Source organism: Vanessa atalanta, chromosome 8 (assembly GCF_905147765.1).
Source record: "Vanessa atalanta chromosome 8, ilVanAtal1.2, whole genome shotgun sequence".
NCBI classification, from domain to species: domain Eukaryota; kingdom Metazoa; phylum Arthropoda; class Insecta; order Lepidoptera; family Nymphalidae; genus Vanessa; species Vanessa atalanta.
The window spans coordinates 7,069,986-7,086,195 of NC_061878.1; the positions used below are offsets into that span (position 1 = coordinate 7,069,986).

The 16,210-nt window shown below is 29.5% G+C and overlaps 1 protein-coding gene across 1 annotated transcript; it reads left to right on the top strand.

The window, feature by feature from the left end:
• The first annotated feature begins 5,576 nt into the window (after positions 1–5,576).
• Positions 5,577–14,789, top strand: LOC125065733 (sodium-dependent nutrient amino acid transporter 1-like). Its single transcript, XM_047673520.1, has 14 exons — positions 5,577–5,621; positions 5,700–5,810; positions 7,933–8,194; positions 8,421–8,637; positions 8,818–8,861; positions 8,965–9,112; positions 9,743–9,821; positions 12,436–12,539; positions 12,772–12,964; positions 13,589–13,765; positions 13,873–13,972; positions 14,071–14,250; positions 14,399–14,493; positions 14,587–14,789. Exons 1-14 carry the CDS (start codon positions 5,619–5,621, stop codon positions 14,752–14,754), a joined length of 1,881 nt encoding a protein of 626 aa, XP_047529476.1. The 5' UTR covers positions 5,577–5,618; the 3' UTR covers positions 14,755–14,789.
• The last annotated feature ends 1,421 nt before the right edge of the window (positions 14,790–16,210 follow it).

The following is a 16,210-nucleotide window of genomic DNA, read 5'->3' on the forward strand; positions in this document are numbered from 1 at the left end:
CACGTAGGGCTGGATTTATACTAGGGGCACTCGGAGCAAGTGCCCAGGACGGCAAAATTAGAATGATGAAAAGAAAAAAACTTCGCGTTAAAGAAAATGCTTTATTATCTTCCAAAATATAATTTACACATAAAACAAATCTACTATGAATTTCTTCAGTTTTATATTCATTTAATAATTAGCAATATCGAAACTTCACTTTTGTGCAAAATATTGATTATGGGGCGGCATTTATACAGTGCCCGGGGATGCCACTATTTTTGAATACGACACTTATACAAATTTGTCGTGACCAGATCTTATTCGAGATTTATGTGCAGATTTTTGCCATTTTATGATATGGAAAATGCATTATTCACAACATTTTTCACGAAGATTGTTGCACGGAATTGTTTGGATTAATCTCTTGCGCTGAATTTCACCAAAAGCTATCGCGTTAGAATCTAGACCATCTCAATATGTCAAATTTTTAAAGAAAATGGAACTAACCTTCACTGCAGTTTTTCCAAGCCGATATAACTTGGGAACCTTCAAAAAGAGAGCCCTCTTACTCCTCAAAGGCCAGCAACGCACTTGCAAGCCACCCTTTATTGCAGATGTCCACGGAAAATGTCAGGTGAGGCACCAGGACGCTATACGTGAATTAAAACGGAAATTTCCATTCTTTTCAAATCTAAAGTTACAGTTTATAAACAACAAAATCACAATATAGAATAGCGTAGGTACATCGATTTTTAGATATCTTCATCTTTGTCATGATAGGTATCCGGTATCCGGTATAAAGAGTAAGTTATCCAATGTAACTACAGGTATGTAAGGTGCATTGGCGATTTGAGCAATAGTATTTTTTTCTTACAGCGTTATATCTATGCCATATCTACTAAATCTATAAGTGGTATTTTTCTACTTAGAATCAGGTGGCCCGACCGTGTATCTACATATTATAAATAAAAGTATGTCATGTAATGTAATTATTATAGCCTATTCTAACCGAAAAACGAGTAGATATAATAACAAACTTATAGTTTTTTCGCTGATAACTGCATCATGAGTCGATCGAGTATAAGTTTTGCAATCTCCGGCATACATTTGGTAAAAATAAGATATATTTTTGAATTTCATCATGTTTGATTCTTTGCTGATGACTCCAAGATAACTTTGAAAACATCCTAGCAGGATAGAGATATGTTAAAAGTACGGTAGTCAGCATAATATAATTTATATTGTTAAAATCTAGCAAAGTACGAAATACATTATCGTTATTTTGTTACGGAATTCATGACAAAAAAAATCATCAAGGATATGGGTAAAATAATATTGAGAATAGGTAGAATTAACATTTTTTTATAATTTTCATTTAAATAATGCATACTAAATTTCTGCTGCATTCATGTTCTGATTCAATATTCTTTTACATGTTATATTTGGTAAATCTAGTTGGATAGTTTCAAATTTGATATCAGTAGCCGTCATCGCACCGCATCGTTTTAAAACAATGATACTACGTATTTTACCGATATATGTGAACACATAGATAGTCGTAATCTTATTACTAATATGGTCATCCAGAACTAGCGAGAGATACCTGCTCCTCCTCGATTAGAACAGCACTTTTGTTTTAATCGCAAAATGTTTAGATTTTGCCTGACTTTTACATTTTTTAGAAGTTTTATGGAAAGTATCTGTGTGTGTAGAAGTGTATGTGTGTATTCACAAAGGCGTGCGTGCAAAAAATGATGTCTCATCTTCACCCATATATATAGGCTCTTAAAAGTTACATCCCACTTTTTTATCGGATGTGCAGAATACTACGGGTTCTAATTACATATTATGTTCCTATATAATAACACCACAGCACACCAAATTATTGCTATATAGTTGTAAAATTATTATTTTTTGTAATGCATTACTTTTGATCGATACAAAGTAAAACCTACCACCAGTTTGGGAATTACCCATTACTGAAAAGAATCCTCTTAAGAAACTTAATTATGTGTTTGTCTATTAATTATGGAGATATCCGGCGTTTTAATATGTGTACGATTTGCTCATGTTTCTTATCAATTAAAGTTCTCGTGACATGAGCTGATGATTTGATCTAGTAAATTAAAGTCCTACTTAAAGGGCACCTCTACCATTTTTTATTACTTATGTATATTTATGGCGCTGACAATTTGTATTTTTTTTTTTTCAACAGAGATGTTAAGTGACAATACGTGAAATCAACTTTTGTATACTGCACTAGCTGCAAAAACATTATCCAGGTCCCACGCTACCATGTAAAGTAAAATTTTGTTCCGATCGGTTGAGTGGTTTCGACGATCATGTAACAAACGGAAAGACCAATTTAAGATCGAATTTATAATATTGCTGTCCTTTAAAATGAAGCCAATTGATCATGACCCTATTTGCGTTTTATTTGATGTTTTATGACTAACAGACTACGCATAAAAATGATTCTTAACATTTATTATACTATATATTATCGCTATTGATTTCGTTTTTTACGTTTAGTAAACGCTTTTAATTTATGATTTACATATCAGTTTAATATTAATAGCAAAATTCAGCATTTTCTGATAGATTTCTTCATAGATATTTTCGATATTGCTTCGGTACCTACTAATGTATGTAGGTACGTAAATTCGCCTTTATCATTTCTCACTTGATATACATATATACATTTGCATATTTAAATGTTACAATCGGTCCGACTATTTCGAAGATTAGCTCGAATAAATGTGAGACAAAATATTTACACTGATTAAAAATTTAAATAATTTTACTGATAAATTTATATTAATTGAAAATATTAAATTTTAAATATCAACATAGAATGTAGTGCGTAATTTTCAAACTTGTCAACGAAAAAGGCGGTCAAAAATATTAATATTATCTTGAAATCATAATCTATTGCAGACATATCTATGTACCTTATTATATTTGTAGATTATACCCCAATTAGAATACCACGCTAATTATATTGAATGCTTATCAAATAATTATATACATACGTAGTTAGAAAGATATTATCTCACCCTATCAAATAAATTAAATATCATTATCATAATGCTGTCTATGGAAACACCAAATAGTTTTCTTTGGATTCATTACAAACTACTGTACACGAAAACGTCTAACCCACTAAATTCTATTTATAGATTTTGGGAATCTAGGAATATCTATGATACTAAGAAGTAATAATTATGATACATATCGTTTATGTATCATACTTAGATACTTTAAGTATTAATTAAAAACTTCTTCTATTGCTAAATATATTAATAGATTGATAGAAGAATTTTATAAAGTTAGTTTCAATACCTACATGATTAGAAAACTGTTACTTAAATATAAATATTGTTAATAAACGTGCTGTAATATCGAATTAGGACAATCATGTCCTGTAATTATATGTATTATACAGTTTTGTATTAAAAATAAATAAACTTTTTAATATAGCTTATTAGAATTTATTTGTTACATTAAACATATTTATAACATTATATTAGCTATTTACGGTTTTAAATGTGGCAACGAGATTACCTCTTAAATATCTCTTCAAGATTTTTTTATAACATGTTGGAAAAGTAACAAGATATTATATAGAAAAAAATTTAAATACTAAAACACACTTTCAACTCACTCATAATATTTCTAATATTTACCGAGTTAAACTTAAAGGGATTAAATTTCCAAAATTTTAAAGGAGATGTCTCGGAACTAAATCTGCTCCAATAATTGTGACTTGTTACAGAACAAGTCGATTGTCGAGTTGAGAGTCGACAACATTTTTACCTTTACAGCAAAGTACTTATGCACTTATTAAAATGTAGAACTTGAAAGATCATTTAAGTTAAAAAATTTAAACTGATATGATTATTAGGTAATGATATGATTAAAATCATAAACATTAATTAATACTTTAAACATATCGTGACTGAGCAAAAACAACAATTTGTTCGTAATCGTATTTATAATATATTAGCGTTACCCGCCTGCGACGCTGGGTGTTTTAAAATTAGTTATTTATATTAATAATTATTATTATTAAAAATAAAGTTATTTTTTTATTGTGAATATATTTATTAAACATATAAGACAATAAAATAATAATTAATACTGAAAGTAATAAAATGAATAACAGTGTCCCTGTTATTTTTAATTAAAAAAGAACTTGAATTTTCAACTTGAACATTAACAACTCGACAAAAAAATCTGTTATTCAAAAATATTTTATTAATTACACTAAGATATAAATAATAATTCAAGAAAACATTTACACATACGAATAAGATGCTCCTTGCCGATAAAATGAAGGACGTCGGACCTTATTTGGTTGTTATTATGGTTTGTCTATTGATCGTATGTGACCAATTCTCGCATCCAAATACACGAACAGCGAACATACACAAATTTTGTAAAGTTAAATTTTTTGCTGCCACCTGTGTTTTTCTTCTTAATAATATTTTAAACAGGCGCTCAATTGCTTATTTCAATGATTCTTACTTTTATTGGTTAGTCGTTCAGTATGACGTTCGTTTGACTTCTTTTGTTTCAATGATAGTCTTTCATTTTTATTGGTTAGAAATGAAACTCGTTATTCATTTTTTTTTGATTTTAGTATTCACAAAATATATTTTTTATTATATATTTTTTTCAATTTCAGTTAAATGCCGAGGCATTGAATGAACGAAATTTCGTTTTGTTCCGTTGGGGCGATAATACATATAAATTTACAGATAAGCTTACTCGAGACACTGCTACATATAACCGCCCATGTGAAAACCAATCTTTTCTCAGATCGACGCCAGCAGTTTTCAAAGTTTGTCCTGATGATTAAAATTTATGTTAGCTGCCATAATATACATATTTATAATTAAACAATTAATTTAACAATTATAAATATGGTATAATGCTGTACACACGCTTTGTTCGATGATTTTCATTGTATAAATTTAATAAAATAAGAAAGCTAAAAAGTAATGAGTGCTGTGTTTCTCTTAGTAGATTTAAGATTTTATGCTCAAATAAAAATAGTAACGTTTTTGAACAAACACGTTCAGACGACTTCACGGAGATATTTAAATATTAATGTTGATAGTAGCAAAAATTAGCGGAAGAAGAATTTAATGAACACGTGTTTAAATATTGATTACTATTTACTACAGTGTCTTATAGGTACTGCACTAATCGAAGAATATATGTTGTAATATTTACAATTCTGCTATCTAAAGCATATCGAACTGCCATAATTCGAGCATAATATTTTAAATACCTATTTCTGATAGATACTTATTTTATATATGTTGATGATTTTTCTTCTTTTTGAAAATTATCGCTCTATTGTTACGTTTTTTTTTAAATATAAAATACAATATTTTTTCTTTCAAGTTCGATCATCGAATAGTAAAAATCTTTTTTTGCCTAGGAAACGTGACAAAACTATTTAAGCTGCCGTCGCAAAAGAAACGCGGCGTATCTTGATATCAAAAATATAATCATTTGATATATTTTTATCTTCCAATTTATTATTATTGGTTATAATAAATACGCCGTAAAACACATAAACCCTTTCTCATAGCGCGCTGTGCGGTGCGCAGTCAATTCTAGTTGTGATGGTAAATAATAATAATATATATTAATATGGGCTAACCTTTCCCTTACTGAAATATTTAAAAAAAAAAACTTATTTTTAGGACCCAACAACAGATAAAAATGAGGAACGGGTTAACAAAGCTTTTGATCCAAGTCCCGAACGTTTTCCCTCGGCGAACGTGGACGACTTAGAGTTATATGAAAAGAAAAAGGTCAGTGGTATTATAATTATTTATAGTAAACTGCAAAGTTATTTTTTAATATATAATGATTTACAACTGGTTAAAGTAAAGCAATATTGCCAGTCATCATTTGTACAAAACAAAAAATACTAAATATAGATTAAATGCAGGTTACTATCGAAATGGTTAATATAAAAAGAACTTACCCTTTTAAACACACTCAAACTGCCCGAAATAATTATGAACTATAAACAAACCGAAATTTGAATATAACTCATATTTTTAAAAATATTGCTGATTATTTTAAACGTGAATCACGGAAAAATATTATTACTATCACAATAAATATTTTGTCATGGTTATTATATTTAAAGAAAAAAGTCGCAGTATCGATCCCTTCCCCTTGATAAGCTTAAAAGGACAGGTAAATAGAAATATTAGTAATTCCTTAATTAATTTGGGGCATCCAGCTAATCGAATTACATAAATTACGTAAAGTAATTAAAATCCGACTCTGAAAAGTGCATTTACGAAAATACGTGGATTTTACCTAGAGGATTAAAATCCACTCATCTAAACCTCTAATTAATGCACTTATCATTTGTGTTAATAATTCATATAGTGTTCGATTTTGAAGGAAACTATTGTGAAAAAACCTGCAAACCTGTTTGCAATGAAATTTAAATGTGTTACTTTCGCTGCGTGAAATCAGCTACAATCCCTTTCCTTTGAGAGGGGAAGAAGTGAAAGGTTTGCGTAACAGTCTGACATTTAAAGCTTTTTTGTGTATTCATTATTAAGTACCCATTTAATTTTATTGCCAAAAACATTTGTTTTTGGTATAAATAGGCAATTTATCGCTTTACAACAATAATAAAAACGTACATCTTTATTACCTGCATATTTTATTGTTGTTGTAAAACGTTTGACCAAGGGGTATCAGTTTTATAACTAACTACATACAGTTAATGAAGAAAAATAAAGAACAGTTATTAGTATATGTATTATTATAACAAAGTTGTTCGACATACGCTCTACTCTTACAGCTTTCTCAGGAAAAACCTAATTAAAGATAATAAGAATTAGACAGAAAATTTTACTAGTATTTTTTTAGTTTAATATATTTTTAATAGGATTATTACAAAGTCATTAAGATAATATTTAATTGCTTATCTTACTAAGTTACCGACAAAGTTCATACATTTAATGATATACTTTACGAGTAAAATCAATTAATTTGCACTAGTTGTAGTAATATAGATATGATGATACAGTTAAGGTAGTACCCAGTTTTTTTATTTAAATGTTTCGTTGGTCTAGTAGCTAGTTATTGAGCTGTAAATCTCTAGAACGAACTTCACCTGGAGCTAAGTAAAATATTGAGTTTTTTTGAGACGAGAAATTTCAATCTGGAAGTTTGCAGTGTTTCCACTCTCGTGCCTCGAAAAGCACTTAAAACGATCATTTCCGATCGTTTCGGATTTACCGTCACATCGAATTATAAAAGTGAGATAATAAGGAGTGTACTCATGAAAGCGCTAAATAATATTGCTATAGTTCGTCCCGCGAATTTGACTGTCGTTAATAAAATATTTTCTTTTATTGTATGATAGTTATTTAAGACATTTTGATAAATACGTGACAATATACCAAGAGTGTCCATATAATTTGTTTGAAAAAAAAAAACGTGTTTTTTATAGAGGCTAGAAATGAAACTATATTGTATTGAATAGTCAAACAACTGTGATTAAATCCTCAAAACGGACTATCCGTAATAAGCTTCAAGAATACAGACTAAACAATAATTTTCTTTTGAATACTAAGCTAATATACAATTGACATAGGACACGTGCGATATGTACAATTGAAATGATTCTGTACCGCATGAATTACCTTCAAAGACGGCTTTGCTTATCTTATCTATTGTTTTATTTTATACTTATCTACCAAAAAACAATATTAAAGTATTTGGATCCAATACCCAATAATAATGTTGGGTACAAATTTCCCAAATGAAATTTTTCAAAAGAAATTGTGATGTCGCTTTAGACCTGACAACACTATTTCAATTCCTATTTAAACTTAATTTGTAAAATAGAGTCAAGTTTATTTACGTATAAGCAGAACATTTATAAGCTATGTTTTTTTATAGGATAAACGATCTGCACAAGAACGACCACAATGGGATAATCAAATTGAGTTCCTTATGTCATGCATAGCCACATCAGTGGGTTTGGGAAATGTATGGCGTTTTCCATTCGTAGCTTATCAAAACGGCGGTGGTGCTTTCCTCATTCCATATGTTATAGTTCTCATAATCATAGGCAAGCCTATGTACTATCTAGAGACTGTAATGGGACAGTTCAGTAGTAGCAACTGTGTCAGAATTTGGGCACTTTCACCGGCAATGAAGGGTAAGATAAATCATTGAAAGCAAACGTTTTTTTTTTTTTTTTAATTTATCACATTAAAATAAAATTGTATATACAAGTGAACCAAAAATATATTTTTTTCCACTAACGCTTTCCGCTTTAAAGCTCTAACATCTAGAATAAATTCTACACAAAAAACTTTTATAACAGTAGAATTAAATATTTAGTAGTGGTGCATTAAATATATATCATCTATGTTTACGTTTAGGTACAGGATATGTGCAAACGCTGGGCGCTATTTATTTAGTATCATACTACGTGTCGCTCATCGCTCTATGTTTATATTACCTGGCGATGAGTTTCCAAGATCCGCTGCCGTGGGCAGTATGTGATCAAAGTTGGTTGAATTGTGTACCTTCTGGAGAATCAGTGAACATATCTTCCATTCAAGGAAATGCAACTAGTAGCGCCGAATTGTATTTCTCGTAAGTTAAATTTAAATTGTAGAAACATTTTATTTGTATCTATTATTATATAAATTTATAATATCTATAAAAAACTTTACCACTTACTTCAACTTTCTTAATTATTATTTTTATTATTTAAGTATGTTAATTTATATTTTTATGCCCTTCCTTAAAGTATCTAATCATTTAAAATTGCAGTCAAACTGTTCTTCGCCAATCAGACGGAATACATGATGGAATTGGTAAATATTGCTATATATAATATTCAAATATCCAAATCAATACACAAATAAAAATATTCAAATCAAAAATTCTTGTAATTACAGAGTATGTATTATATTACAGGTTTGCCGTTGTGGGATCTGACACTTTGCCTTTTTATATCTTGGCTCATAATATTTTTGATCGTGGCTCGGGGAGTAAAAAGTTCCGGCAAAGCGGCGTACTTCCTTGCACTCTTTCCATATGTCGTCATGATCATCCTACTGATTAGGTAAGGTTATTTTTTTAACTACTAAGCAAAGCAAAGCAGATATTCTACCGCTAAACAGCAGTACCCAGTAATGTTGTGTTCCGGTTTGAAGGGTGAGTGTGCCAGTGTAACTACACTCACAAGGGACTTAACATCTTAGTTCCCAAGGTTGGTGGCGCATTACCTATATCATAAAAAAGGTAAAATGTTAAAATCTGTATAAATTAATTAACAGCTATATTGGTGTCTGAACAAATATGTAGATTTTTAAAGATAATTTCAAATAAATATCTACAAATGTTGCAAAAAAATTCGTAAATAACGTCGCAACTCTGCGCTCCGATTTCTTGTCGGACCGATTCGTAGTTTTTTTTTTGTATTTTAACCCTCACAAACCAAGACATTTTAAAATATTTTTATAAAATTAAAAAGTTTAAATTAAAAATTAAAATACATTATTTGCTAAATGCAAATAATGTAGTTTTGCTGAAAAACAAAGCAATTATTTTTATTTTGGGGCTTATTAAAAATAGTTCATAATACACAATTATTTATTATAGTGTGATTTTGTAGCCACCATAACTGTAGCAACCATAGGTTTATAGCCTATAGGCTACAGGAAATATGAATTAACGATCTTGCAATTTACAGAGCTGTAACTCTACCCGGTGCAGTTAATGGAATTTTATTTTTTGTTACACCAGTTTGGAGCAAAATTTTAGAAGTTCGAGTAAGTACATAACAATATTGTTTTATTAAAAGCTTTTGTTTAACTTGCAATGTTTGCTGGTCAGTTTGTTGCTGAAATCTTGCTAGCTGAATTAGATTCTACTTATCCCACGGATCTGATCCGTTGGTATGGTATTATTATGGTAAGCTTGAACTATGCCCAAGATTAACTTAAGACGAAGGAACGGAAGGAACTCCTCAACGTTTAAGAACACAGACAAGAAATTTTCTATAAAGACTCAATTGTGACAGCTCGTTCTAAAATCCGGCATAATACATTGGTCACGTTATATAGTCTATTTCTACAATTATCGGCAAAATATAGTCACTTCTGTGCGTATAATGTTGCATATTATATTATGTTGTTGACCGTTGATGCCGTTGTCTATTTAGACTAAAACTCTTCGGTGCTAATCCAACATTGCTTTAAGTAGGAACGTCACTAGAAAGTCTTCTTATTGGAGATCTAAATTGTTTTAAATTAAGAGGCAAGCGGCCTGACACAATGATGCATTAATTAAAAGATGTACATTTTAAAAGATATCCAGCTAAAACTAAAAAACAAATATATAAATTAATAGTAAAAAGAATAATTAAAATTATCTTTAATTTAAATATTCTAAAAAGGGGAGAGTAAACTTTGAAGTGAATCAAATCCATCATTTTATTACATCATATAACAAACACATATTACAACTTGCCACAAAATTCTAAGCATAAATATAATTTTGCTGTAAAAAAAAGATAAGGAAAACTCGCGACAAGCTTTCATCTTAACAAAAATATAAAATGACCGACTGGCAAACATACGCACAACTTAAACCGGTGGATCTAACGGAATGAATATTTTCACTGAAATTCATTGCGAAACGGTAGGTGAGCACTGATTTTTTTTTTAATTTATAATCTATGACGATTAAACATTTGATGAGCTTCCGTCAACTAGTTAAAGACAGTCGATAAAGTTTTATTGAAAAATGATCACGAAAGATATGAAATTTAGGAAGTTTTCATTTTGGATGTTATGAAATTGGAAATTGGTCTATGGACAGTGCAGGTCCAAAAAACCTTCTGTGGGTTTCAGTATGTTCCCGATGGTATCTCAACGGGAACACGGCTATTATCATATAAAATAATAACAAAATAACGGTTTTCATTTACTTCGACGTTTATTTTTTTCCATATCATTCCCAGATTTCCCAGATCATTTGAATAAAACTTACTATAAAATGTTTTTTTTACCATTAATTTTTAATGAATGGTAAATTGTTTCTGCCCGCGGCTTCTTTTATAAGGGGAGGGTAGTTAAGGTAGTACCTCTGGCAACAAGTACGTATTTTTTTTAATGATTACTGGATTTGTTAAGACATGAACTTAACAAAAAAAAACATTTTTTTACCACAATACTGTTTTGTAATCATAAAAATTTTAATGTAACTTGATATGGCTATAGTATTTTGTGGATAGTTTGCAATTATGTGTTATGTACTTAATATCTTGTTTCCAGCAAATAAAATAATAACCTAATTTTACTATTAAGTATATTAAATTATAGTCAAAATCGAAAGATGCCTACTGTATGCCGGTAGATTTTGATAAGGTTTTACTTATCCTGCATAAAACAATCACTAACTTACCAATTTTTATAATCTATATAACCGCATTATTTATGAGGCTTTTCTTTTTATAACCTAGACCTAATTTTATTGATCGGCAAAACTAAAAGAATCCGTTGAATTGCCTTAAAGTGGCACATCGTAACACTATAAATGAATATTATGTATTTAACTTGATAAAGAAATAAACATTACAACATAAATGATAAAAATAAAATGCAGTGAATGCATTTTCATAAGCTTTTAATTCCTTTATAAGTATGGTACATTATAAAGTTATTTCTTTCCTTTATATTCTATATCTTCTATTCTTTATATCTAATCTGTAAGACGCTTTATAATACATATAATAAATCATTCAACTATTACTATAATCGCAAGTTTTCCTATTTTGTGATAAATATTCTAAATAAAATGATAATCAAATTTACGGTGAATTACGTTGGATATGCTTTATCAAGCAAAATAAGATATAATATATAATCCCTTATACGTTTATGATTAATTTATGATTAAAAACTTAAATCATCTTTATTATGATAAATGAGCGTAAAAATTTTACTTCCCTGAATGACTCTAACAAATAAATACTTAATAATAATATTTTTATCACTCTTATTGAAGATTATTATTCAGACATAAAATTTGAATTGGAGGTTCAAATACGAGTAGGTACCAATACATTTCAAAAATCACTTGTACGTGTACTATGTAAATGAACTCTTCTGAGCTTAGATTGGACGTGCTAGGTCGCGCTGTGATTGGAAAGTAAATAAAATTCTGGTGTTACTCGGACAAAGTATAGATGTGGAACTAGTAATTTATAAAAAAATACAGAGATTAACTAAATTAAAGGCTAAACATAAAGAAACGCATTATGTCCTGGTTAAATAATACTATTTATTATAATTTTTGCTTTAAAGTATTAGTGATGTAATAAAACAACGATTTTAGAGTCCTATTATGGATAGATAATTAATTGTGCTTACATCCTTTTAGGTCTGGTATGCCGCTATTACCCAAGTGTTCTTCTCCTTATCAGTTTGTTCGGGTACATTGATTATGTTTTCTTCATATAATGGATTTAGACAGAACGTTTACAGGTAATTACCTGTATATACTTTTTCACTTTCGTGTTATTTGTAAAATAAATTGAGAGCTGACGACATATCAGTTCAAAACGATTCTCGTAATTGAACTCGTGTAGAATTTAATTTTAAGTGTTTATTTTAGCTTCTGAATCGATAAAAAGGCTCCCTATATATTTATATATTCAATGTACTTATATTTAATCAAATAATATTAGATATAATGAAATGTATTTTTACTTTTCAGAGATTCAATGATCGTAACAACTTTAGACACCTTCACTAGTCTGATTTCTGGAATAACAATTTTCGGCGTGTTGGGTAACCTGGCTTATGAGTTGAATTATGATGATGTGAGCCAGGTGGTCGGCACGGGCGGTACAAGCTTAGCATTTATATCGTATCCAGATGCCATCGCAAAGTCACCAGTTGTACCTCAGGTAGCTATTTAACTGAATATAAACTGACGATTAAATAAGAAGCTATACAATAAAAAGGGAATATTTATAAAATACACACTATCAACTTCCTATTTGACAATTTTAAAATTAATGTCCATATTTAGGTTCTTATTATGCTCTTGAGTTTAATGCTCTTTTATGATGTAAATACTACCGAATTGATTTTTATAAGGACATAAATATACATATATACCGCCACACAAATGTACAATACAAAAGCATCAACAATCTAAAGAATCAAATGTGCGTAAATAGTTTTCTTATCGTTTATTTTATTTTGTTCTAACTAACTTCTATAAAATAATATAAATTACCCAAAAACGTACGATTAAAAAAGTCCTAAATTAATTTTATAAAAAATATCAATACGTTATTTTAAAACATTCGATTGTTTGTCTGATTGATTGACCTGAATTATAAATTCATTTAATCTTACGACATCATTCTAATGTATACTATTCCTATATAGGGATAAAAATGTTTTTGGACAATGATATTATTAAATTTCAAATATATTGTATCATTATCGTAAGGACCTACTACATAAGTTTTTCTATTACGATGATATTACGATTAATTAAAAGCAACCGGTTATATGTGCAGCTCTTTGCCGTGCTGTTCTTCTTGATGATGGCGACGCTTGGCGTGGGATCAGGCGTGGCGTTGCTGTCTACCATCAACACTGTACTGCTGGACACATTCCCCTCCGTACCCGTACATTTCATGTCTGGAGGAGTTTGCACCTCTATTTTCCTTCTTGGGCTTGTTTACGTTACACCCGTGAGTGAATATTTAAAACAATACCAAATATTGCAAGTTTTATAACCTATAAAGTAAGCAAATATAGTTAAAAATACAACTGTGTATTATAGCAACACTATTTTCAGGGTGGTCAATATGTACTGGAAATAGTTGACCATTACGGGGGAACTTTCATGAGACTATTCGCAGCCATCACTGAAACGATCGGTATATTCTGGATTTACGGTAAGCAATTCAATGTGTTATCGATATATAAATGTAGACTGTTTAATGTTTTTATACACAATATGTTCATTCCATAACTCAAAGTATGCTCATTTCAGGTCTTGAAAATTTATGCATAGATATCGAATACATGCTTGGTAGGAAAACTTCTTTCTTTTGGCGAATATGTTGGACTCTGGTGACGCCATTACTTATGATAACTGTATTCTTTTACGCATTGATCACTACGGAGCAATTACTTTTCGGTGGAACTTACGAATACCCTGCGGGAGCTTATAGTAAGTTATTTTATTAAGTAGATAATATTTAAATTTAATACGAAGATTTATATATATACTTATATGTATTAAACAGACATGATAAGAAATCATCCAATGAATATATACCTACTGTTGTAATTATTTCATTTTTTAATTTACTTTTCAGTTGCTGGCTATTGTTTACAATATATAGGAATGTCACTTATTCCCTTATTTATTTTGATCACTTTGTGGAAATACAGATCTAAAAGCATTATTGAGGTATGTTATACATAAGAATATACATAAGAATCAAAACTTATTTTATTTTTTTTATTTTTCATAATGACTAATTGTTTATTTCTCTTATTACAGACTGTTAAAGCTGCTTTCCGTAAAAAGCCAACTTATGGTCCTAGAGACGAAGACAAACGAGAGGAATGGAAGCAGTTCAGGCGTGAAGCTAAATTAAATCGTCAAATGAAGCGTAAAAATTGGTTTTATGACATGATAATCATATTGTTTAGAGGTTACAGAAGATAGGAAGTATTTAATTATTATTATTATAAAAATAATACCCATATACAATTATGTAAATATATAGTATATAAGTTATTCTTATAAAAATAAAATACATAAGTATAACACTTTTAATTTTTATTTTGCATTATTGAAATTCATGTAAAGTATTATTTGCTAGATCAAATAACTACCTATATTTTTCATCTTTTCTCGTTAATTCGAAGAAGGAGCTCAACCACGAATTGAAAGTGGAGACTTCGGAACTTGCAGCTTTATAAACTGCTTTCAACTTATAAGGTCAACGTCATGTGCGAGTTCAAAGACTATTATTATTATTAGTCAAAAATGACCTAAAGAAGTAGCTTCACTAACAAAGAAATGATTAAAAGATAGTAACTATTAACTAACTGGTGACCGAGACTCCGTTCGCGCGACCAAAATACTACAACCAAAGCATAACCTTGGTGGAAAGGCTTTGTGCAAGCCCGTTTGGGCTAGTACCACTGGCAGGGTGATTGATACAATATATATATATATATATATATATATATATATATATATATATATATATATATATATATATATATATATATGTATATATGTAATATAGTTAACCAAAGTTTCAAAAAATCAAATTGATGACATTTTTGCAACAAATATTGAGATGAGATTCATTTATTTTTGAATAGATTTTAATAAAACTTTATGTTACCCCAGTTAAGTTTTCTAAAGTACATCAGTGAAAACCGTATTCAAAACGGTTAAGCGGCTCAAACAAACAAAATATAAATATCTTTTTCTCAAATATCTTAATTGTACAGATTTCAATCAGTTACAATTTTATTATATGTATGTATAGAATAGATAAATATTAATTTTAATTAATACTAGCTATTACTTTCATGAAAAATATGTATTATCCAATTTAAATCTTATAGGTTTGAGTAGTCAATTTATTTTCGAAAACATTATACCTATTACTAACATAAAAATAATTATCACAATGTAGTACCGAAAGACCTGGGGGAATTTCTTTCAACATTCCCCGTCGTAAGTATCGCTGGGTCTAGCTATTTTCCCTGAGAGTTCTCGCATAGACAGGCCAACCGTCACAGCGTCACGGTAGTATACAAATATAATTTTTCAAGTTTATCTTTGGATATCTCAGATGATTTGCAGATTATTTTGATTAAAAGATTTGATTAAAAATGTTACAAGACCGACCACTAAATCGGAATGACCCTTACTGAAATATATCCTATAATGTTTGTGTCACAAGATATCCATATCTATTGCTGTCATTATATTTATACTAATTTCATCTGCTAGAAACCGGGATGGGTGATAGTATTTGAGAAGATCAAAGCTGGAGTTTGAGTGGTTGAATTATTGTATAAGAGTGTACCTATTTGAGAAAGTAACGGTGAGATGGGTAACACAGTTAATATTATGCGTTAAGCAGAGTTTGTAAACAGCG

Coding starts and splice junctions, on each gene's coding strand:
- LOC125065733 (XM_047673520.1), top strand. Junction 12,540..12,771: donor TTTAGACAGAACGTTTACAG/GTAATTACCTGT, acceptor TTTACTTTTCAG/AGATTCAATGATCGTAACAA. Junction 14,494..14,586: donor GATCTAAAAGCATTATTGAG/GTATGTTATACA, acceptor CTCTTATTACAG/ACTGTTAAAGCTGCTTTCCG.